Source organism: Argentina silus, assembly GCF_951799395.1.
Source record: "Argentina silus genome assembly, chromosome: 1".
NCBI classification, from domain to species: domain Eukaryota; kingdom Metazoa; phylum Chordata; class Actinopteri; order Argentiniformes; family Argentinidae; genus Argentina; species Argentina silus.
Window position 1 is genome coordinate 28,835,196 of NC_139655.1, and position 25,643 is coordinate 28,860,838.

A 25,643-nucleotide genomic window follows, 5' to 3' on the forward strand; every position below is an offset into this window, starting at 1 on the left:
GCGAGCGAAAGAGAACGAGCGCAAGAGGGAGAGTTCTCTGGAGGGATACATGTATTAGCCTGTAATCGGGGCAGAAACAGACACCAGACACAACACCAGCGCTGTGAGTGACTGAGTGAGTGAGAGAGAGAGGGAGTGAGAGTGAGTGGAGCCAAAATGGAGCTTTTCTTCCTCTGGGGTGCTCATTGAACCTGCTGCTCAGGGCAAACACAAGGGCTGTGTGGAGCCGGACGTACACAGGAATTCCAGGTCACAAGGGCTCCTGTGGCTGGGCTGGGGCTGGTGCTGGGAGTCCTGCTATCCTGCCCTGTCCTTCTCACCACTGACAGCATGGGAGCAGGGCTAACTGTGAAGGAGTACACACACTGAGTAGGGGACAACACACATAGACACATACACACTCGCACAGACACACACACACACACATCTTGGAGAGGACACTGGCAAGCATACACACACACATTGAGGAGGGGACATAGACGCTCTTACTCTCTTTTGGACTTGTTAGGGGAAGCCCAGGGGGTGCCACTCGGCTTGCCCCCCATTTTCGGCACGTGGTAATGGGGTCATTCGTGGAGTTTTCTGGCTTGCTGCTGGTGGCTGCCGTGCTGGGAATGTACCACTTGGCGGACGGGGGGTGCTCTGGAAAGTGCTGCCGGGGTTCAGATCTCACCTGTGTGACGAAGGATTGGAGGATGGACCGTGTGTATGGAACTTGTTACTGTGACGACAGCTGCGTCAGGACCAAAGACTGCTGCTTTGACTACCTCACTGAGTGCCCAGGTAAGAGAGGGTGGAGTTACTTACTACAGTACGTCAGATATCACTGTATCTATATCTATTACTAGAACTATATCACTATCTGGCTATAATAGAGAGGACTTACAGTATGACACTCACTCATAACAAATGCCATTTTGACCACAAACTCTAACCTACCTAACCTAACCTTCCTAACCTACAGCAAACCCTAATCCTGGGTAGTGAACAAATAGGTTCCTAGCTCATATACTGCCTGTTCGTGTCAGCCTGCCTGTTTGTGTCAACACTGACAATATCACCACTTTCATCTGTTCTCTCATGGCAAGATAATGACAAGTAGGTCTGGTAAATTAACTGTGTCCACACACTTAGATGATATTGATGTATTTATCTCCACTTATCTACAGTAAGGGCTTGGGACATCTCCCATGATAACTGGTACAGGTATGTGCAACATTCTATGCAAAATAGTTCAAAAGAGATCTTATCAGTGTTAAGGCACAAACTTGGTGGTTACACAACACTGTTTTTTCACCAGCAGTCAGGTCACTCTGTGTAACTGATATACAGTAAAATAGAGAATGTTGTAACCACAAGTCATCTGACTGATGAAATAGGCTCTCTTTTGAACTCTTTTACATATAATTAATTGAAATACTGAATGAAATTCTAACAAATATTTGAGAAATGTACTTCTATTATTCTTTATGCATTTGGAGCAATTACTGTACATAACAAACAAGCAGACCGTATCTAATACTTGTTCTCAGAAAGCTTGAGGAGGCATTGAAAAGATAATTACTGGATTAAATGGATGAATGGACCGAGTACATTTAGTTTCAGCCCTCAAATCACTTAAAGTTAACGCGTTAATTCGTGCGATTAAAAGAAATTAGTTTCTTTTAAAAGTTTTTGTTTTTAACGCAGTTTCCCCATTTTGACCCTTTGCCAGGTAGGCCTACGATAGTTTTGTTTTCACTGATCGCATGCATGGATTTTATTTACGAAATGAAATAACGGAAAAGGACAACAGACACGCTGATGAAGTGACTTGCCTCATTTAGCCAAGGCGTTTTCGAAGCCGCTCTCCACATGGTCAGCCTCAGTAAGGCACTGCGCAGATTCGCTTATATTGATCAACAATCGGTGGTTATTTCTCGCAGCAGATGATTTGTAGATCAGTGATTCTGCGCAGCGCCTTGTTCAAACCTACCATCAAACGCGGAGGTTGTCTCTGAGAGAAACCACAGACCTTTGCAAACTGTGCACGGTGGAGGGCAGATATAGCGTGCACTGTCCAGCGTGGTTAACTTGTCTTCTATGTCCCACTGCTTACATTTTGATATAGGCCTATTAGTTCTTGGCATAGGCTGAAGAGATTTAACAGTTAGTGAACTTCCTATAGTACAGTCATTAAGTCAGAAACTTGACATGTTCCTTTGAGTGAATTTGTGTTGTTGTAGCTCTCAGCTGAGAAGATCCAAGCATCCCAACCTCACTGTATACAGTAGCATGTTTAATACCATGGATATGGGGGAGTAAATACAAGTGAGAACATTGTATTCATTTATGCCATTTAAGTGTTTCACCAGTTACAGAGGTTCAGATATTCTTTTATCACAGCTGAATTGTTACTGGCGAAGAAGATGCTAATAAAAACATCTGGATGCAGATTATTTTGTGTTTTCACCCCTTTATATGACATCTACAACCCAATGTAGAGTTTCGTTCAATGAAAACAACCCTTTAATTCAGGCAAAATTTTACCAAACCAAAATTACAATTAATTTGTGATCAATCACAGCAAACCATGCGATTAACTCCTTTGACAGCCTTAATAGAAACACAAATCCTACAATATTTCACTACACAGGCTAAAGAGTGGTTTCTCATAGGTTCAAGAACACTGAAAACATGGCTAGAAATTGCCATGTGTGTAAGTGCTAGTTTTTTTCTGCCTTATCCACCTTGTCAATGTACTACAGCTCTAGCTTGCATTGTGTGTGACCCTCCAGCCCAGTCATGTGTGGTGACCCAGTGGAGTTACTGGAGTGGCTGCGCCCAGCCCTGCCAGCCCTCGGTGCGTATCCGCCGGAGGAACATCGAGACGGAGCCTCGTAACAGCGGAGACCCCTGCCCCGGCCTGGAAGAGCAGGCTGGCTGCATGGAGTACCGTAACCTCCACGGGGCATACTGCGCTCAGACCACAGGTAAAAACACACCTGTACACAGGGGCCTGATTCCAATACTTGATTCCTAAATGCATCCTTCCTTTCTTCCTTCTCACCTTGAGGTAATGACTTGATCAGTAGAGAATTGTCTTCTGTTTACCAATACCAATCCAGTTCTCATATCTGTGTTGGTCTCTCCTCAGGTCCAGCTTTTATCACCAGCATGGAGTTTGGTAAAGGAAGACCAAAGACTGACATCTATGGAGCGCCTCTGGACCCTGGGTATGTGAGCATTAGGTAGCCACACGCTGTTATGGGGGCTCATGTAATGCTTGTGTATTAACTACGCCTAGAATTCCACCTGTTCATCAGAGAAGGTAGAGGGAACTTGAGCAGCCTATGCTTCTTATTAATTATGTGGTAATAGTAATAGCTTGGGGCTATTACCACCTTTCAAGTTCTTTCAACATTCTCTCTGATGTGAAACTCAAAACGTTGCCCCTGTGGTCGTTATCATGACAAAAACATGATTCTCTTCGCCTGAGAAATGTCTAAGCATAGAGTATTTGCTCACCTGGACATCTAATTGACACACACACACACACACACACACACACACACACACACACACACACACACACACACACACACACAGCTTTAGAGGCCTACACTGAACACTTTGAAATAAAACATTGACAAAAGGTCTGATCCACAATAGGTGGGTTCCTTTGAACACACAGAGTAACAGACAGAAGAAAAGACAGCCCACATCCAGTTATGACCAGTTATGACCTGACCTACCAAGCTCCCTCTTACATACTGTTGGACTTTTTATATATTAACCTGGACCAACATGGATATTGTTCTTTTTTACTGTATGAGGGTGCCCATGTTACTTAATATGTTTATACAGTATAATATCTTAGGGAGTGCCACTGACAGGCACCAGCAACCCTGTAATTTGGCAACACTGTAATTTGAACCCTGCACCCCATCTCCTTTCTCAGATTCTGTATGGAGTATAAGATGGAGTCTCTGACGCCCTACTGTACACTGGAAAACCGGCCACACACACACTGGATGCAGTACCTACGTGAGGGCTACACTGTGTGTGTGGCCTGCCAACCGCCCGCCATGCATAACCATAGCAGCAGCTGCCAAGGAGATGGCCAAGGATTTGACAGGTATGGAGTCATGGAGGGTTCATTTGGCAAATATGTTTATGCAGACACACTGTTGAATGGTAAATCCAGATTTTGTGTTTAACTACTGCTACTACTATCGTTAAGGTCAGATAAATCGCTTGTGGAAATGTTTGTGTTCGTGGGACACATGTGGGACACATCCGTGTGAAAGGGGTGTGACAGACAGATGGACAGACAGACACAGAGTGGCTGGAGTGGTCATCACAGTCTTCTCTTTGTGCTACAGAAGTCTGTACCCCTCAACACTCTCCTGTTAGGATGACCTTTGCCCTTTAACCCTGAACTCGCCCTTCCTACATATCACTATCAAAGTTTAGGGAATACAGAGTATGGTCTCTTGCAAACCCCCTCACCTACCTCCACTCAAGCCCTTATCCTCTAGGTTAGAGTCTATTGGCTACTGACACCTACCTCCACTCAAGCCCTTATCCCCTATTGGCTACTGACACCTACCTCCACTCAAGCCCTTATCCCCTATTGGCTACTGACACCTACCTATACTCAAGCCCTTATCCCCTATTGACTACTGACACCACCTCTGATCACACCTTCAAAATATATCCATAGTATTTTTCCCAAATCTATTGTCGCATGTAGACTGTGAAGTATAGTTAGTCTAAGGATTGCAACACCCTCAAACTATGACTTCTTTCAAAATAGAGCACAGCTTCTCATGTTCTCTTGCTTAAACACAGGCTGTTAATCCAACTATCTACATGCTGCTGTGTGTGTTGCAGTAAGGCGCTGCTCCATTGGCAGGCTGTGGGGAGCCCACGCTGCAGAGGAACATGGAAGAAGGTCCAGAAAACACAGCAGTGCTCCTGTCCACAAGTCCACAGCTTCATATTTATCTAAACCACAGCACACGTCTCAATGTTGTGTCCCAATATGGACACTTGAGGAGATCCAAGCATTGTCCTTGTGGATACATCATGAGACTGATCTATTATTTGTGAAAACAACATAAGTAATATCTACTCCAAAACCACACAAATCAACATCAAATGAACATTGCCTATATTGAACAGACTCAGTTAGCAAATCCATGTTCATAGAATGCTTTCCTCTATGTACTGTACAGACACAATCATATATTACATTCTAAAACATGATTGAACATTGTACTATACAATGCTGCTTTACTTGTGTTCAGTCACAAATAATATTGCAAATATACAGAAAAAGTGTACAAATAACAATTAGAAAAAACATTTTATTTTAATAACGCTTGTATGGATTTCTTTATGTTTGTAACATGTGAATTCATAAAAGGATGTGGAGCACCCTCTGCTGGTATCTGGTTGTTCTGACATGATTACCACTACGTTACAGATAAAACACCCTGACGGGCCACTTTAATTCACCTACTGAACTTCTCCACATAAATATAAGAGTACTGTGCATAACACATTGCAAGCTGGGGAATACAAATACTGAATTGAACACAAAACCTATTTACAAACTATTTAGTACACTGTACAGCACACTCAAGCTCTAGTCTTAACCAAGTTAAAAGGAGAGCCAGAGAAGTTGAACGCCACCCACAGTGTGTGCTGGACGTTCAGTGAGTCATTATGGGTGGCCTCAGACTGCTCTCCCCGACTTCTTCAGGTTCCTCCACCGGTCTTTGAGCATGACTCCAGTGCGACCCCTAAAGTCGTAGTCCTGTAAGATGCTTGCCCACTTCCCCTCACCGTGGCGCTTCACCCCAGCCTTCAGCTGCATATCCAGCTCATACGTCCATTTCTGAAGAAAAAAACGAAAGAAAATAGGTTTGAGCTGCAGTTACTTAAAAATGCACCAACTCACACACAACTCTAGTTTTTGAGACAGAGTAAAATAGTGTCAAAACGTTATTGTTCACGTTTTATTAATAAATAATAATAAAAATAGTTATTCTTAGTTAGAAGGAAAGTTAGTGATGAAGAAATACTGTGGGCAACCTTGCTGCGTCTCCTCCTCCTGCACATGGTCATGTCCACGGTTGCCTCAGGTGAAGCTCCTCTGAATGTCAGCCGAGTTGCCTCTGAGGGAGAGACAGAGTGCAAGAGTCAACTTTGCATGTTTAAAACACAGCTATGCTTAACTGTTTTGCTATGTTCTTGTTAATAAAAAAATGACTTGGCATACGTTGCATTTGATCTAAGTTAGAAAAACACAGCCATTTCCTCAACTCTGTATCGAGAGAGAGAGAACTTACCCAGCTTTGCATTTCTTCTTAAAATGACCAAGGGCTTCTTGCCAGATTCAGGTTTCCATGGCTGCACATTTTTTGTTGATAGCAGTTTCTTTTTGGGTCTGGGTTAGAATTCATACATGATTAAAGACATTATTTTTGACCTCACATAGACCCGCAGTATAATTGTTCATATCTTTCCAAGGTAGCGTAATGCTGAAATATACAGGCTTAATGAGAGACTTGATTGTGCTGGCATGGGAGGACATTCACCTTTAGCAAGGTGACACACTCAATCATACCAAAGTCAGAGAACTTTCAGAGTGCTGAGCTAATATACTGTGTCTACTTTCATAATAGCATATAAAAAGACCATACAGGTCATATAATAACTAACTAAATATCAGTAATAAAACAGCAGAGTGGGACAGATAGACAGTCTGATACTAACCTCATAAGAACAGTATTCTCCTTATTCCTGTTAAGAAACAAGGCGGAACGCACATGATTTACTTTGGAAACTGGAAAGGAGCATTTCTGAACAGAAAACAATATTGAGCAATTGTTCGCATACACTGCTACTGTTGTTCACACATGGCATAGCCTTATATAGAACAACTGCATTTTAGCCAGTCAGTTTACAGCGGACTGAAAACACACAACCACTTCTTACTCCTTGAAGTAGTCAGAGGATTCGCTGGTGGTGTCCAACTTATCCAGAGCCAAGGGAGAGTCCTCTTCAGCCTCTTTCCTTGGACATGACTGGAGCACTTTAGTCGCAGCCTAAAGACACATACCAGATTCACACAGGGTTATAGTACACATACTTATTCTATCCTCGTCTGCCAATAACAGAAAACCATCATTTACTAGATCATTACATTATTTTCCTCACTTCAATGCAGCTTCAATAGCTCATCATTAGGAATAATTAGAGAGATGAAATCCATAATTGAAGGTTAAGTCTACACAAGAGCATAATAATTAAGATGTTGTAACCTGACTCAATTCAACATCCGTCACACCATGAATGAGCAAGTCCATTTTGGACCCAAATGGGGATTTCTGTTCAATGGTGAAGTCTGCCCTTCGACATAATTAGATGCTACATTTCCAATGAACTATAACTGTTAGTGCCCATTCAGCACCTTGACTCAGCCAGTGCACCATGTTTCAAAGAGCAGGGCAGAGCTAGCAGCTAATGCTACATGCCCTCACAGGTTCCTCTGGGGATAGGTCTCATGAGGGAAACTTTCTCTTAGCATTTGTCCTCATTAGGAACTCCACCCAGGGTTCCTCTCTAACACCTGATGCCTCGCCTCACTACTTTGTGGGTTTCATGTGATATGATCACATGACACTTACTGTCTGTTATGAATCAATATGCTCATTTCTATTGGGTGTTGGCAGTCATTTGTTTCAGTCACTTTCAGTGTAATAGTATATACTACATGATCACATGACACCTACTTTAGGGTAACCTGACCTTAACTGGCCTATTTGATAGAGACAATATATAACTCTGGAACTGCAGTTAAGCTCTACTAAAAAGGTCTACCTCCACTTCCACAAGGTTAAGGTTGGGACTGAGCTGATCCTAAGTCAGTTGTTGATGGCAGAAACCTCCCAGAACCACAGTACCTTGAGAAGGAAGTCAGAGGGATGCTCCTCCAGGTAAGAGTCCAGGAAGGTCTGGATGGTCTCCAGCAGACGACTGAAGCTGAAGTTCAAGAGGAATGGGTGGTAGGTGTCTTTCTTGTTCACAATGAAAGACAGCTTGATCCCCAAGTTCTATGGAGAGCAGTCATAATATTTTTGTAACATGTTATGTCATTCATAAGAGTGCTTCAAGAGAGCATTTGAAGCAGAATAAATCTTGAGGTTTCAGCATAGCCTGGGGGTAATTATTGGTGAAACCTTAGCCCTAGCCCTAGCCCCAACCCTAACCATAGCTAGTGTACATGCCCCACAACCATTTCACACCCTCTAGCCTCATTGCCATTTAGTCTCACACAGCCTACAAGAGAGCAGCAGAAGTATTGTTCTGCTGCTCTTTTTTTTTGTAAATTTGTTATTGCTATTTTGTAAATTTCTTCAATATTTGCTATTTGTTTTTTATGTCCATGCACCAACCTCACCAAGTCAATTTCCTGTATGTGCAAATATACTTGGCCAAATAAAAGGATTCTGATTCTGAACCCTAGCACCAGCCTTAACCTTAACCATAGTCTTAACCCCAGCACCAGCCCTAACCTTAACCCTAGCTCCAACCCTAACCTTAACCCTAGCTCCAACCCTAACCCAAACACTGAGGCAATAAGGATGGCAATAGTAGATGTTTACCTGTGGGATATCACATTCCTCCTGAAGCCATTGCAGGACAGAGGAAGCCATGGAGCAATGCCCCTTCTCCAAGCACACAGAAACAGACTGGGAGAGAGGGGCCATTAACAGTCACATCAAAATACTATACAAGAGCCAGTCAACATATAAATCATTAACATCCTTTATGTGGAGTTTACCTGAACATACAGGAGATTGGTGACGTTCTCAAACAGGCTATCATCTGCTACACTCTCTCTCAAAGTAGGCCAGATCTTCACCGCAGACATCAGAGGAGTCATCCGTTCATCTTGGTCATAATGAACGTCTACAAACACACACACACACACACACACACACACACACACACACACACACACACACACACACACACACACACACACACACACACACACACACACACACACACACACACACACACACACACACACACACAGGCTATATGAGCAAGTGATTCAGGAAATTTGTTTTATTTGGTTAGGCTAGTTTTAAAGATGTACAGTGCTGACGTTTACCCAACTGTTTGCTGTGCATGATCCTCGCAAGGAAACCACAGATCTTCTTTTTCTGTTGGGCTTTTAAATGCGAGACACCCTCAACAACCGCTGAAACACAGTGATGAGATCAGTCGATGAATATAAGCAAATTAGTTAGCCCATGCTAGTTATCCTGTCTCAGCAACTGCCACACCAGGACACTTACCAGCCATTGTCGAAATCGTTTGGTTGAACTCCTCTAATTTGCCTTCCTTGAAATAACGACACAAACTTAGAAAAGAAAAGTCGATCATCCATGTTTTAGCAAGAGTTGCCACACTCGTAAAGTTGGCACTTTCATCTGTAGTGCTTGTTATTGTCACGGTTTTGTTATCTGCCTCCATCGTGCATTGCTTTCATGACAATGTTTATCGCGTTGCGAGCCGTTGACTTGTTTAATTTAAATTTGCGTGCCTCTGCCCGCGCGGTAAGGTGTGTAGTGTTTGAATAGTGTCCCCTAGCGGGTGGGAGTGGGTAACACAACACACGCACATTTTGCTGTAGCAAAGATTAATTAATTAATTAATTGCTCATTGGTTATCTCATTTATACTAGAGTGTATGGTTCACATACAACTATAATATAATATAAATACATTTCCTTCTTCATATTAAACCACACAATTCTTAGTTGTAGTATTAAACACTTTTGAAATCAGAAAAGTGTCATACAGATTGTGGCTAGGGATCAAAGGTGTTGTTGGATCCTTGGGAGGACCCTATACCCTTAACCCTAACCCTTTCTTACCCTAACCCTAACCTTAACCCTAACCCAGTTAATTTCAACTTCAATGGGGTAACGTCAGACTCAGGCAGTCCCAAGGATCCCAGTTAGCATTGACCATAGTGCATAGTGCATATAATTCATAAACAGTTTCATACTAAATCCAGAAGAGCTTAAAAGATGGTATGTGTTAATGTATTTGCTTACAATGAGATTTTTACATTACATTCTCAGAAAGCTTTATATTACATTCAATCAGAGGGCTTGATATTACAGCCTATCAGAGGACCAGCCTCAGCCTGCCTGACTGATTCACATGATGGTAATAACAGAACACATCCATCTCCATCATACACATTCTCTACATGGAGAATAACCTTCATGGTCCCTGTTAGACACAATACTGAGTCCTGATTACCAGTGTTGAGGAGTAGTTCCACTACATATAGCTAAACTATTAGTTTAACTACATTTTGCTGTAGCTTGGTGGTAGTTCAACTAAATTCAAATCTTTGTAGTGTTTTCAGTAGTTAATGAGAATGGTAAGACATTTAAGCTTGGCATCATTGGATGGCTCCTCTCTGTATAGCTCTTTGCCTGGAGATTAACATTTAACGATGGTGGAGTGTAAAACATAGCTGCTTTTTAGCCTTGTCCGTTGAACATGTGATGGATGTATTTGCATACGGTTAACCTGCTGTCCTGTCACCTGATGGACAGCTGCACCATTCGACTTAAAGTGCTCTGTCTGAAATTTCTCAGAATGTGACGTGACCCTTGTTTTACTGAGAAAACGTATTGTTGAGGTGGAAAGATTGAGTTTACTTTTTCACTGTCTGGAAAAACAATTTTCCTTTTAGGCTAACGCACTATGCCACATCACTTTTGACCCCTAGCTACAATCTGTATGACAATCAAATATTAAAGACTTCAGATTCTGTTAGTAGCCATTCTCAGGATAATATTTAATCCTGGTTTCATTGAAAAAACTTTAAACACAGTCTAAAAAAGAAGTTAGTTCCCTTTCTCTGAAAAAACTTTTTTTTTACTGCCAATGCATTTACCCAAGGCACATTTATTGTTTAGACATAAAAGCTGGATTTATTATTAAACTATCCCTGAATAATAGATTTCTTAGTATGTATTCTAATGGAGTAGACCTACATACATGGAAAATGTTTATCCGATTGTTCATGGCAAAGTATTATGAACAATAACAACTGTAATATATGATGACTATTAAATCTATTCTGTGTAATATATTGACAATCTGTACAAATGATAGTATATCTGTGGTAGCACTGATCCATCGCTACATCAAAGATGATTCTGTATACATGTATGTCTAAGCATTACTTTCATGCATAGTGTCATGCAGTTCCATGCAGACAATCATGGATTTGTAATCATGATTATGCTCATTACCTCCAAATATGTAAATGTAAATTAAACAAATAATTTGGATTAAAGTAAGCATGCAATGAAATATAAAGCTATGAATCTTGATAATGTATTTTCAGATAGGCCTATAGTCATTATAAACATTTTACCTTGAGATATGTAATGATTTATTGAGCTTGACTTCATTGTTTGTAATTAAATTAAACATATTTCCTATCTGTGATACGTTGTTTATCATATTATGATAAGGGAACCATTTGTTATTTGCTTAGTCTGCAACTTTGGAGATGAAGAATGATTCACTGAACTTTGTTATGAATGAAAAATGTCTTCTAAGTAAGTGGTTTCCTAAGATGAATAATTAACTCAAATGTTTGGTCTAAAGTACCATGATGCAGTGAATGCTTTTACCCAGACATTTGAGAAAGAGGAGAGCAGACAGGACACAGGCGCAGACAGGACACACACAACCAACACACATGTTATTATATACACATTTATTTGTTATCCTGCATATGCTAGTCGACTTAATGGGGAACAATGCTGTTTACCTCTACAGAAATGTTGACATACATGTACCATACCAAAGTGTTCTGTGGTCACATAATTGTTCGGACTACTACATGCATACAAAGATGCCGCTTCTGACAATGTCCGTTAAAAACTGAACAAAAAAAAAAGAAGGTGTCAAAAACAAACAAAATCCCCAAATAAGAGGCAGAATATACATGAACACATGGGGACGAACATTGTAGTAATTATGTGTCGTGGTGAGGGGGTTTGGTACAGTAATTACGCGTGGATGACACAGACAATAACCATTCTCTCATAGAAAATAAAGACACAACCTTTTAGCCATTTACAATATCACAAATGATAGTGTGATTGTGAGACCACACAGCACAGTCCTTTAGCTGTTAGCTCACAGAGTTAATTTCAGCATCCACAACAACATCATCCAGAGGAAACACAGCCGACCAACCCAGATCCTCTGTTTCTCTACTCTACCTGTGAAATGAAGGACTGCTCTACACTCACATGGAGATATGATAAATACAAGCAAAGACATAATAAAACATTAGACTCATAATCATAGATAAGGAGTTTCACAAAGAAAGTTATCATAACCTCCTTTGAAAAGATGAAAGACTAATTCAAAATTCATTAATCAAGATGATATTGTAAGTCTGGATACAAACACAGAGAGGGAGGGAGAGTTGGACCACTGATCACTATAGCGATGTAACTGTTTGGAAGGAAGCTTTATTAGATCTCACCTAAGACAGATCTTCCTCCAGCCAAACACTAGTGTCCCTGCATCCCAAAGTTGGCTACTCCTTGTACCCACCATTTACCTACTATATGGACCATTGTTCCTGTGAGCTCGCCATGGGGATCTGCCCAATGAGAACCATCATGATCTACAGTACTGACTCATTGACTCATATTGGCTTCAGTAGAAGTCAATCAGAGAGATTCACCCAATGACCAAGAGGATCACTTTCTGTCAGCTTGTCATTCTGTTTGTCTATTAGACACAACGCTCAATGATGACTGCACACTCTCAGCTCTACTTCAATCAAACAGCTGAAACACCTATGAAATGAACACTCTTATCTATGTCTGCACTCCTGTTTGTCCCACAGTTTGATGGGGGTGGAAATGGGGGGCATAAGATATCCAGGAGGTAAAGTACTGCATGCTCCCTGGTAGCCAAGACATCAATGTGGATTTGACAACATTATCTTTAAAAAGTAGGAACTAGTTGACATTACCTGTAAATGAAAAACAGAAAGTCTATCCAATCAGAACATCAGAGAGTTATAGAAAACCTGAGAACTCAATAATATTACTTGTATCTATTACTTAAAGACCTGATTTTTTCCTATAAAAATTAGAGTTTTCTGTACAGTGCTATATGAACAAAGCCAAATGACTAGCTACCTTCTCATAAATACTCTTTATGAAAAGGCACGCATCATTTCCACCACCGTATGGCAGGAAATTGTGGTCGTGCTTGATTTTGGTTTAGAAAAAATAGAATCATTCTCGACATTAATTCACAAAAAACATAAAATACTTTATTTGTGTGTGGCCATTGAAATGATAATATCTTCATAGTTTCCATAGATGTATATGTTCAATTGTTGTGACTTATAAAAGGCCCTCATGGTCAATTGGGATCCTTATCTCCAAAGAAAAATCTAATTTGAGGTCCACTGACATCTGGCATTAGGGTGACTGACAGCAACTGCCAGTCACACAATATTAGTAAGTAAGATTTAAATTCTCCGTTTACATTGTGATTATGTTAATGTTAACACTGTTTTTTCTTTATATATTAAAGATATATCATCTGAAAAATACAAGTGTTGTTTCTGCCTGTACACTTACAAATCCAATAGACAGAAAATAAAGTGCCACAATTCTTGGCCTGCATAGATTGCAGAATGCTGTATTGCACTTTCCACCTCTCCTCAACTGTGAGAACCAACAGAAAATGTTAATCCATCTTTCTCATCACGGTGCCATTCTGATTTATGTGGCTTCCTCAAATTCAATACTAGTTATTTTACACTCAGCCATGTGCCATGCCAAAGCAATATATATATATATATATATATATATATATATATATATATATATATATATATATATATTCCAGCAATAAATTGGAATAAAAGGCAACATAAAACAGATATTTTAATTCGATGAAAAACAAAAGCGAGAAAGTAAAACTTTGGGTTTTAAGTTTGACTGAAATCGGTTTCTTTCACGGTAAAACACAATAATTTACAGTCCAAGACACTACAGCAATACAAAAAAATATGTCTTAAATAATCAGCAGGATTGGATAAACTCGCAATTGTACGGAACAAACAGCTACTGTGACATCAGAGTGCTGAGGATATGATGACGATGAAGTTACAGACAAACCACCCATGAGGAAAAGAAAAAACGACTGTCATCTACACATTACACTTAATGTTGTTGAGCAGCTAGGATAGATAAAAGCATGACAATATGCTTTTTTTGGTCCTCTGACAGTACAAAGTATATTACTTTTCAGTGATAGGCTATCATTGTTGAATTGTCAAAGGGAGAGCTACAGTATGAACAGCATATGCAAGAGTTAATGACCAGTTCTATTGAACCGATGAATATCGTACTCTTTTTTTCTGGGACCTCACTGCCCTACTTGCAAGCCTCTATATCTGAGCTATTGTAGGCCTATCTATTTGTTGTTGTTTATTTGTAAAGCTACATTAAGATGTACATATCTGATGTCAGAGAATACATAATATATCTTTGTCATGATTGTATTGGAATCAAGAAACAGATTTGGTTGTACATCAACCAAACATGTTGTAGTTTTTTTTTACCACGTCCTGTCATCTGAAACTTGATAAATAGTTAAGTTAAGTAGCTGAAGCATCTGCCAGTTGCTGTCCTCACTGGTTACGTATTTGGTAACTACGGGTGTATACTTGATAGAGGAAAAAAGGTGTTTGTATCTTAATTTCCTACAAAATGCATTTTATTCCGGTCATTAAGTCTAAGGTATTTTTGATCATGACATTTAACTGAAAACCAAACCAGTCTTTATGCAAACCAAAGACAATAATGTCAACATTACAGTTCATACATATTATCTTAACACAAAAACATTATATCGTCGTCATGGTACACATTGCATTTCCACAAAAGGTAATGATATGTTTTTCATAGGTCGCTACGTTGCAACTCTCTGTCTCTGTCTCTCAATGCAATTCCCTTCACATTAGAATCATATGTACTGTACCTTCTGATTTCTTCTGACAGCCTATGCATTGTCACTGCCGTTGTTGTCATAGTATTTACAGTGGAGCACTTTAGCAAACTAAGCACCGTAAAATAATATTTTTTTTTAAATGCATGCTTTTAAAGATAAGTCCCTCTGTGCATTTCTCATTGTTGCTAGAAAAAAAGGACAAGGTTCATATGTACATATGGATCAAAATGTCTTCATACTCTGATAAATTCTCTCTGTTCTTTGAGCCCACTGTTTTCCTAAGTCTGCAAAAGCACTGCAGTCTCATTTTCAGCGAGAAACAACGACACAAGTAAAAGGGACTTGTCATGCCATGCAAAAATATCTCTTTCACTCCTTCTGTGTGCCCCTTTTCTCCCTCCTCTTCTTCTTCTTCTTCTTCTTCCCTTTCTTCTCTTACACCACCAGGCTGAGGTTTCCAGTGGGTCTTTCCACTCACAGCTCCGCCTACAGTCACATGCTGGTTTCGCAGGTCGGGGTGAGGCTGCCATCCCCAGGCATCAAGTGGATCTCAGGTGTAAACATGTGGTTCTCCACTTTGTGTCCACTTTGGTTGCTCTCGGCTTTGCCCTCCCCGCTGGCACCCTGGGTGTAGTTTGACGCTGCGCTTTTCGGTGATGACGGTTCAACGGCCGCCCCTGCAACCTCCATTAGATTCTTCTCCTCATGGTTCTCAGCAGATGGACCCTGGTCTGGAGTGTCCACCACCAGCCTCTTGGGGCAGAGGGGGCAGGTCTCCTCCTCATCTGTAGTCAGGATGAGTGGTGAGGTCTCCCCCTCGGGGGATTCGTCCTCCAAGAGGCTGGAGCTGAAGTCTTGAGGGGAGGTGGTGCTGGGGGGCGTTGGGGGCCCCTCAGTGGGGGTCTCAATGAAGTTTACCTTGAGGCCCTTTGTCTTGACAGGGTTGGTGCTTCTCAGAGAGCTTCTGATGTTCTCCACGACTGTGTCGAAGCTCTCTTCCTCCTCTTTTGGGGACTGTGTACTACCATCTGGGTTGAAGGGGACAAACTCATACAGGCCATCTTTCAGTATGGTGCGCTGGGAACCTTGTTCACCATCTTCCCCTGATTCAGGGAGGTTCAGCCGGCTGAGGTCCAGAGGGAGAGTGGCCCTGGGATGTCTGGCCTCGTCCCCCTCTCCCAACTCAGCCTCAGCTGTGCAGCTGGTGAAGCTATCCACGCTAGACAGGCTCGGTACATCAGTGACCAGCCTGTCCTTCAGTACGTGCTCAGAGGAGGGCGCGACTTCCTTCATCTCCAACTCCACTTCCTGTGTGGGCACAGATTCGGAGGGTTGCTGTGGTGCTACGGAGGCTGCCATGCTGGTGCTCATGGTGCTCATGGAGCTAGTGTTGAGGTTGGAGACGGACTGAGACTTGGTCATCTGGTTGTACATCTCCTCCAGCTTCTGGGCGTCGAGGTGCTGGGTGCTCCCTTGGAGTTGCTGGGATGGGCTGCCACTGGTGGTGATGCGGTTTGGGGACTCAGGGAACTTCTTGTCCAGGGTCCTCAGGCTGGTTTCCGAGGTTGTGTGCTTGGGCGTGCCGTCCCACCGGCTGGGCGACAGGTGGTTGTCCAGGGATCGCTTGTCCTCTCCCTTCTCCACCACCACGTCCATCAGCTCCATGCTGCGGGCGAAAGCATCCTTCAGGTTCATGGAGACAATGCTGCCATTCCTCTTGGCCCTCTCCAGGGCCTCCCGCCTCTTGATGGCCTTCTCCTGCCTCTTCTGCTCCTTGTAGAACTCAGAGAAGTTGTTGACAATGATGGGGATGGGCAAGGCGATGACCAACACTCCTGCAATGCAGCAGAGCCCGCCAACTATCTTCCCAAGCAAAGTCTGTGGATAGATGTCACCATAGCCCACTGTGGTCATGGTGATGGTGGCCCACCAGAAGGAGGCGGGTATGCTGGTAAACTTGGTGGCGTCCTCATCCTTCTCAGCGAAGAACACCAAGCTGGAGAAGATCATGATGCCCATGGCCAGGAAGAGGATGAGCAGGCCCAGCTCGTTGTAGCTCCTTCTGAGTGTAAACCCTAGGGACTGCAGTCCGGTGGAATGCCTGGCCAGCTTCAGAATCCTCAATATTCTCATGATACGGAAGATCTGGACCACTCTTCTGACGTTCTGGAACTGGAGAACGCTCTTGTTGGACTCGGTCAGGAATATGGTGACATAGTAGGGCAGGATGGCTAGCAGGTCGATGACGTTCAACGGTCCCTTGAAGAACTTCCACTTGCTGGGGGAGGAGAGGAAGCGAAGGAGATACTCCATGGTGAACCAGGCAATGCACACTGCCTCCACATGGGCCAGCTGAGGGTTGTCGTTGGCCTGGCCGAACTCATCCATGACTTGGAGCTCCGGTAAGGTGTTGAGTGACAGGGCGATGGTAGAGAGGATGATGAACAGGATGGATATGATGGCCAAGAACTGAAGAAAAAAGAAAGAGAAAGAGGGAGAGAAAAAAAACATATTAGTTATGATCAAATCCTAAAAAGCACTGTTGAAAAGTATTCAAGTACTGTATAGTACACATATCCGAGATCATATTCCCTGCTCCGCAAGCATTAAAATGAACATCTTATCACGTACACACCCTCAATCAAAGGTGAGACTTCAGCCCTATACATTCATATAGTTGACGTATCACTTTCACTGTCATTGTCAATTCATTGCAAAAGGGGGTGAATTTTGAGTGTCATAACAATTACCTCTTCAGAATATAAATCTATATATTTGAGTCAACACATTACATCCCAGACGTTACTTCCAGACTTGAGATGCATTGTGAATAATCTTAGGTGTTAATTTAGGATAGGAGTGCTCAGTGAGAGCTGCATAAGTGAGTGTTGGAAGCCAGAGGAATATAAATAGCATGGATAAAACCCGGCGTTAGAGTGGAGGGTCCTTTGATTTCATGGGTTGAGGAGAATCTTTGATGAATGGGAATGTGCTCTCCATGTAAGGAATATAAAGCATGTAAGTGAGCGGACAGGGGAAGAGTAAAAGAATGAATGAAAAGAGAATGAAAGAGTAAGATAGTGAGCTATCTATAGAGAGAAAAGAAAAGAGATGAAGAAAAGAGATGCACTAACAGACTTTAGTCAATAGAATGAGCTAACCTCCTTACCAAAGCCTGCCACTCATTTATCCACTGCCTTTTCACACTTCAACAGCTCAAACACACTGACTGTGTCCTGTAGTCTTGGAAAGCTTTCTGTCAAATCTACTGTACTTAATTCCACAACCAAGAAAGGAAGCTACTAAAGACTTCTTGGGACACTGCTCCTCACTATAGCTAATGCATACCTCTCACTTCACCACTCTGTTACTTCTTCAGCCAATTTAGCCAATAGAAGATGGCTATTCTACAATCACCCATGCTGTCACATGGACTGCACATCTGTCTTCCTGTCTTCATTTCATCTCATCATAGTCCATTTCTTCATCACTGTAGTCTCCTACAACAATGAACTGTATGTTGTATTACGACCCACAAAAAACATGAAGGCTCATAAAAGAACAGATTGACGGAGAAGATGATAACAGTGCAAATGCTTGTGGGTTGTTTGTAGATTAGAAACAAACAACGGGCGCAAACACACACAGAGAGATTTATTATGTCATGTCGCATAGTGAGTGTGATTATAGTCAGTGTTTACATCTCATTCAATAGGAAACGTAGTAGAGATACATGTGCAGAATGAAGATGTGACCTCATTTGGGCTTGTCTACCGTATAATAAGGAGATTTGAAGGAGCGCACAAACAAATATTGATCTATGACCTAAATGGAAAACCTTGTGTTGATAATCCAATATCCCTGCGATAAAGCTCCACATAATCACTGCTTTTCACTGCTTTTCTCACAATGAATCAAGGCAAAACATAAAAAGAGGGACAACAAATACTTATATGGACAACAAATACTTATATGGACAACAACGATCATCATTTCCTCTTAGTCATCACTTTCTACTTCCTGCCCCTTTGGGTTGATGGGGCAAGAACATCCTCCTCTAATCCCCTTATGTCAGGGTGGCAGCCAAGAGGTGTATGTCAGGGTGGCAGCCAAGAGGGGTATGTCAGTTTGGGCCACACTCGTTGCACGTATGAGTGTGCGTGTGCGTGTGCGTGTGCATGTGCATGTGCATGTGCATGTGCGTGTGCGTGTGTGTGTGTGTATGTGTGTGTGTGTGTGTGTATAGGTGTGTGTCCTCTTGGTGTGTGTATTCTGACCTTGACAGTACAGAGTGAGGACTGTAACCTCCTCCTCTCAACCCTCCCTCCACTCGTCCTTCTCCTCCTCCTCCCTCAATCCTCCTCCACTTCCACCAGGAGAGATAAACCTCCTTAGAATGCTGTGGGGATTAGTTCCACTCCACACCCCCTCTCCGTTCTCCACACTACCTCAGCCCACACAGCTAGGGGTGAAGAGTCACTGTCCTACACTCACTGTACCGAACAGCAGAGCAGTTTATCACCATCTCAACAAGTGCACTACTTGTAAGGGCTAAAGGATAAGGACCACAACGTACTGGAAGGCTCCACTTTCTATTAAGCGAGCATCCCTTTTGAACTATGCTCTATATAAAGAAACACATAACACTTATTGCGATTTAATGAACAGAATGTGTAACTTTCAAGATAAGCTGCTTTAGATGAGCCAGAGCACGAAATGAATGCTTTGAGGCAATATGACTGTGCAACACAACCCCTCCAGGCCACGTTCCTGCTCTCTAAAGGGAGAGTGACTCAGGAAGCAGGAAGTGTTGTTGCTAATGAGCGCCACTTAGGCTAAACCTATTAGCAGCTCTCAGAGGCAGCCTGGGCTAGTGCTGCAGAAAAGAGTGTGTTGTCACGGTGACCTGAAGACACAGATTGCTTTCTCAACCTCGACCGTTTGGCGAGCGCTACTACATCACGTTAAGTCTCGCCCGGGAACTCGGCCACGGAATCAGGTGATCAGGTGACCTCCACTACTCGCTCCAAATGCGGGACGCAGTTCCTGAGATTGGAAGGTAGAGACGATGGTGGTCTTGCCTATCCTTATGTTAACTGATACTAACACACGTGCTTGCACAAGCATAGATTCAGACACGCATGGATGCATATGTGAACCACAAACAAATGTGAGTACAAGAGACCCAAATATTTTAGAGGTCATACAGGTGATGATGATGGACACAATGTATACGCACGCACGCACGCACGCACGCACGCACGCACGCACGCACGCACGCACGCACGCACGCACACACACACACACACACACAATCATCTGCCCATTCATCGACACATGCAGGTGTGATGTTACCCACCCACCCGCACACACCCACTCACACAGATAAGAAGCTAATTTTGGATACTGCCTGACGCTCCCTCAGAGAGGGAGGCAGAGGCTGAGCCATCCATCCTGGCTTGCATTAACCTCCCTTAATTAAGGGGGAGTAGTTAAGAAGATCAATTACTCAGGTCTCGTCTTCTCTGGTCCTGATTTGCATGTGCGGCAGTGAGCAGAGCGACAGATGGCGTGTGTTCCCGGTGCAACAAGGTTTAATCACCTGGAAAAGAGCATGACCCCACCGGCTGACCTGGATATGACCTGGCAACCACCCCATTCAAAGGAGAATGTCTACTGTACTGTAGCTACCTCACCCTTGTGGGTTCTATTGCTGCACTGGCCTCAAACACAGTATTATACTGTATGTACTGTATGTGTCAATTGTCAAGTTATTGTGAATAAAAGCTTCCTAAATTATTTCTACAGTAACAAGCAGACCTACACAGGCAAGACATGGTACAAGCAATAGGGTAACATTTCACCTCGCCACGAGTCAAGAAGGCATGATTACTAGTGTATTGCTTCTATAATGTAATAAGGTAATGTGTTCTCCACTTTGTAATTGCAATCTTCTTGCAATAATTTTTCATTGAAAACCCCACAAAAAGGTCCTATTATTAATTAATGTAAGTTCCCATTAGATAAAAGCAGTAGACAAGGTATAGTTAGTGTTGTACTTTGAACAATGCTTTATAAATAAAATAAATTATTATAATTATTATTATTATTAGTGTGTATTTTAACATTGTGGCATCACAATCAAACAACCCAACTATGATAGAATTGTGTAATTCAGAACACTTGGTTATAAAGAGCATGTATTGATTTGAAACAGATTGCATCGATTCCATTTCATTGTCATGGCAATTCTGAACCATAAAAATACAATTACATTTGAATATGATGATATCACAATCAAATATAGCAACTTCAGCAGAATGTTTGAGTCAGAATGTTTGGTTGTTAGGCGCCAATTTTGATTTAGAATTCAGTTTTGGTGGTAACAACCCTAAGACTAGACCTGCAACTTTTTTCTCCAAGCTAAGATTCCTGAATTTTCAAAAATGAGCTTTTATGTCCAGCACCAGTTTGCACCACGGGTACAAGGAAGACTGCATCTTAATTCCATCAACAATGGTGAGTGTAAAATGTCTTATTTCATGAATTTTTTATTTGTATTTATTTTGGACTAGTTTAGGCAAATGAAGCTGTTTTTTTGGTACCAGTAATGTGACCTTTTGACAAATATTTAATTTGTATTGTAGTGCCTTGTCCTGGTCACATGCCGGTGCAGAACATCAACCTCTGTCTCCAAGAGTTGGACCACATCGAGCAGTGCCAGCAGTGGCAGTTCCACTCCTATGTCTCTGAGCAAGACTACTACCTCTGGCTGTTACACTTCGACCCGACGGTTCACTACCACCTGCCTGAGGAGAAAAGGGGGCGTATGTCCAGCTTCTTCTTGGAGCGGAGGACCAGAGCTATGCAGTTCCGCTCCATGGAGAGAGAGTTGTATGAGCGCAGAGTGACAACGCTGAGGAAGAGACAGGCCCGGACTGAGTATAAAGAGGTGGTGGAGCCTCCACGTAAGAAGCAGTGTGTGAGCTCCAACCAGCAGTGGCTCTCTGCTGAGGAGATGGTGAAACTGGAGGCCATTCCGGGGATTCTGGACTTGGCTGTGAAGATGGGCTTCCTGTCTGCCTCTGAGTTGTAAACTGTCCCTCTGATTGACAACTCAAACCCTCTTGACTTTGAATGGACTGTGTTTATGTATTTAATTACAATTGATTTATTTAGTAGTAAGTAGTATTAAGATGGTAGTTATAAGATAAGACTAAGATATCTATATTTATTTCAGGTAAGTATCTATAATTTCAGGGTATAAATAAATAAATAAATAAATAAATAAATAAATAAATAAATAAATAATAATTTCACTTATCAAAGTTGTGATGTGTCTTTATTTAGTTAAAAAAGGTTGATCTACTTGAGTCTCAAAACTCTCTCTCTCTCTCTCTCTCTCTCTCTCTCTCTCTATATATATATATATATATATATATATATATATTGACAATCTGTACAAATGATAGTATATCTGTGGTAGCACTGATCCATCGCTACATCAAAGATGATTCTGTATACATGTATGTCCAAGCATTACTTCCATGCATAGTGTCATGCAATTCCATGCAGACAATCATGGATTTGTAATCATAATCCAATAGGGTAACATTTCACCTCTCCATGAGTCAAGAAGGCGCTATTACTAGTATATTGCTTCTATTTATCCTCTCAGATCTACAGGAGTGGCTAGGGGTGACTCTGAGGTTCTCTCTCTCTGTCTCTCTCTCTCTCTCTCTCTCTGTCTCTCTCTCTCTCTCTCTCTCTCTCTCTCTCTCTGGGCCTCCAGTACATCAGAGGGGTCAGAAGCTTAGACAAAGGGATAATAACTTGTTAACAGAGGTTGGTTAAGATGACTGGTAACATGCTGCAGGAGTCCAGAGTCATGCTGGCTCCATCACAGGGCTGGTGGAGAAGAGAATGTGAAAGGGAATGATTATACTTCAGGCGTTCCTTTCTTTCTCTATACGAGGTCAATCCCTTTCTCTATTGTTCAGCACATAATAAAAGAGTTTATGAAAAAATAAATGATTTAAGAAATTCCCCCCAAAACAAAACATTGGCTCTCATCCCAAATAACTGCCTCACAACACACCACACAGAGTGAGCAGTGGTTCGGGCCGATGTCTGGTGTGTGTGTGTGTGTGTGTGTGTGTATGTGTGTGTGTGTGTGTGTGTGTGTGTGTGTGTGTGTGTGTGTGTGTGTGTGGGTGTGTGTGAGTGTGTTTATGTGTCTGTGTGTGTGTTCAAGCTTGTACTCATTCACCCCTGACCGCTGTAAGCTGGTGCGAGCTCCTTAGGGAAGCCAGAGCAGGAAATGTGAGATGACCCAGAAGTAAATGTTAGCAGGGGTCACACAGCTGCCAAGGCCCTTGGGGGTTTCCTCACCTGTCATCTACATTTACATTTACATTTTAGACATTTAGCAGATGCCTTTATCCAAAGCAACTAACAACAAGTACATTTGTCTAAGTAAGTGAATCATCTATACATCAGTCATCATGTATTATTATTTTTTTATTTACAGTAGAGAAACTATACAGGGGGTAGTGGGGATGAAGACGTCTTTAGGACGGGGGCCATGAAAATACTATGACACCCCCCCCCCCCCCCCCCCCACCCAACCAGGGACACTAACTCCCCTCTAACTGCCCTGTCTGACAGGCCAGAGGTCTCTAACGGTTATGGACCACTGACCCCCCCCCCCCCCCCCACCACCATGTCACCTCATCCGTTTCCCCTTACGGAGGAGGAAGAAGAAAAATTACCTGCTCTACACCACCCTCACGGCCTGTCAGTCAGCTTGGGGGAGGCCATCGATTGTGTACAGATCGTATTATGGACACCGGCCCGGATTGGCACAGGCCAGGGCCCTATCGATCCGCCACCACCTGAGCTCTCACAGACCCATGATGCACCTACAGTTAGTCCCTCACCGCTCCTCTCCTCCACCCTCCCTCGCATCATCAATTTGTGGCGGACCAATTGAGCCATTCTTCAGGTATGATAATTTTTTGCTGACGAGTCAATTTGGGTGATTATGGCTATGCTAATGTAGATTGATCCTCGCCCTATGTGATGTTTTATCTTTTGCAACTGAATCTCTGTCTGTGAATCTGATGATCCCATCAAAAAGGTGCGTTGTGTGTGGGCGTCGTTGCCTCAGCACTTGTTTGAGTCATAGCTAACTGTACAGTACGGTGCTTTAGCTGCTGTGAAAGTTACAGAGTAGCGTAGCATAACCAGAGGGGCTGTCACTGTCCCTCTGGAATTAAGAACAATGACTCAAGCATATGCTTGTTTTAGCTCTATGGGCTTCGTCCTAAAAGCCAGGCTTGAAGAACTGTAGAGCAGTATAAATTGAGGTAATAAGCCAGTCACCACAACTGATATTATTCATGACCCATTGGCCTATGGTAGCAGTACTGTGGCAGAGATTTATCATGCTTGGCCACGGAGGACAGAGAGTGGGCCTGGAATACGCAATGCTATCATAGTGAAGAGGAATGGAATACTGTCCAGAGATACAGAATACTAGCCTCCTCATACAACCATGCTAGTTTATTTACTCACACAGAGGACAGGGCATAGCCAATGGCATTCTCTAGAATCATAGCAATCCCTCCCCTTTGGAGTGAATGATTCATCATTGGAGTTTTCATCACTATAATCGCCTCGGTCAATAACAGTGTAGACACATAGACACCATGCAATGAGAATTAAGCTGCAGACATCAATACAAGTGGTATTGTGAAAATCTTTGTTTGAGAAACCAAACAACTAAAGTGAATCTTTCATGGTGGTAGAGTAATTCCAGCCCCCATAGGCCTAGTGGAGACTTGAGAGAGATCAGGATATTTATTGGCTGTTCAATTTGTTTGTCCAACGGTTCCTCCGAGGTCCAGAGGGGTTTGGGAAGAAGCCAGAGTCATTATGAGTTTGGACCTATATAATATTCAAAGCATTTCCTCCAGGGCAAAAATTTCAATGATAAATAGTTGTTCTGTGCCAACTCTTTCAATTCGAGATATTTTCATACATATGCATAAATACGTTGAATTATATTAATGAGGTAATTCAAACTTCAAACTTCAAAAGACGGTTCCAACTTTCATCCACTGAACTGGCTTTGACAATCCAAAACGACTTTATATATTACAAAATAATGACGGTTAATTATTACAACCGAAGACATCGAGCGCTTCATTTTCCTTTGACAACTCCTAATGTAGTCAATAATTGCTGCAGATCCAACCCATTTGTCTTGACATAACACAGTATTCATGTCCAAGCTAATACAGAGTGTCACTTACAATTACATTTGTCATCACTCAGCTCATACTGAACACAGTACAGAGCAGTACCTGCTTGAGTGGGTTTCAATATGATTTTAAAATAAAACTTCCAATCTCATTTCAGGATAAGGTCAGCCAACAAAAGAAGAAGTCACTTCATTTCATTTGGGTAGTGAATCAATGACACCGTAGAAGCCAAACAATATCTACATCATAAGAAGGTCTGCACAAACAGTCTGCCATAAAAAAAATTGTC

General features: G+C 42.3%; 3 protein-coding genes across 4 annotated transcripts in view; 1 reads left to right on the forward strand and 2 right to left on the reverse strand.

Annotated features, from left to right (window-relative positions):
• On the forward strand, positions 1 to 5,434 carry sbspon (somatomedin B and thrombospondin type 1 domain containing). The gene is made up of 5 exons (XM_083679578.1): positions 1 to 783; positions 2,778 to 2,972; positions 3,137 to 3,215; positions 3,941 to 4,117; positions 4,876 to 5,434. The coding sequence occupies exons 1-5, from the start codon at positions 561 to 563 to the stop codon at positions 4,991 to 4,993; spliced, it is 792 nt and encodes a 263-aa protein (XP_083535704.1). The 5' UTR covers positions 1 to 560; the 3' UTR covers positions 4,994 to 5,434.
• Positions 5,435 to 5,589: 155 nt separating this feature from the next.
• Positions 5,590 to 9,560, reverse strand: terf1 (telomeric repeat binding factor (NIMA-interacting) 1). 2 transcript variants are annotated; one of them, XM_083679558.1, is made up of 10 exons: positions 9,360 to 9,560; positions 9,173 to 9,262; positions 8,837 to 8,964; positions 8,658 to 8,744; positions 7,956 to 8,105; positions 6,988 to 7,097; positions 6,766 to 6,792; positions 6,339 to 6,436; positions 6,082 to 6,164; positions 5,590 to 5,884 (listed from the first exon to the last, which is right to left on the reverse strand). In XM_083679558.1, the coding sequence occupies exons 1-10, from the start codon at positions 9,535 to 9,537 to the stop codon at positions 5,723 to 5,725; spliced, it is 1,113 nt and encodes a 370-aa protein (XP_083535684.1). In that variant the 5' UTR covers positions 9,538 to 9,560; the 3' UTR covers positions 5,590 to 5,722. The 2 variants fall into 2 exon arrangements, with proteins under 2 accessions (XP_083535684.1, XP_083535683.1); XM_083679557.1 differs by having other exon boundaries at positions 9,167 to 9,262.
• Positions 9,561 to 15,581: 6,021 nt separating this feature from the next.
• The window catches only part of kcnb2b (potassium voltage-gated channel subfamily B member 2b), a gene marked incomplete at both ends in the record, with an annotated part of 83,048 nt that continues 72,986 nt past the window's right edge, over positions 15,582 to 25,643 (reverse strand). Inside the window, one exon of the mRNA XM_083681657.1 lies at positions 15,582 to 17,558. Within this exon, the coding sequence (XP_083537783.1) occupies positions 15,582 to 17,558 (1,977 nt within the window). The remainder of the gene's footprint in view (positions 17,559 to 25,643) is intronic.

What these genes read in the sequence shown, in the direction of transcription:
- sbspon (XM_083679578.1), top strand. Translation starts at nt 561, where the DNA reads ATGGGGTCATTCGTGGAGTTTTCTGGCTTGCTGCTGGTGGCTGCCGTG. An exon ending in ATACTGCGCTCAGACCACAG is followed by an intron (nt 2,973 to 3,136) that starts GTAAAAACACAC and finishes GTCTCTCCTCAG; the next exon opens with GTCCAGCTTTTATCACCAGC. An exon ending in GATGGCCAAGGATTTGACAG is followed by an intron (nt 4,118 to 4,875) that starts GTATGGAGTCAT and finishes TGTGTGTTGCAG; the next exon opens with TAAGGCGCTGCTCCATTGGC.
- terf1 (XM_083679557.1), bottom strand. Translation starts at nt 9,537, where the DNA reads ATGGAGGCAGATAACAAAACCGTGACAATAACAAGCACTACAGATGAA. An exon ending in AAGAAGAAATGCAAAGCTGG is followed by an intron (nt 6,165 to 6,338) that starts GTAAGTTCTCTC and finishes TCTCTCCCTCAG; the next exon opens with AGGCAACTCGGCTGACATTC. An exon ending in GGAGGAGGAGACGCAGCAAG is followed by an intron (nt 5,885 to 6,081) that starts GTTGCCCACAGT and finishes TTTTTTCTTCAG; the next exon opens with AAATGGACGTATGAGCTGGA.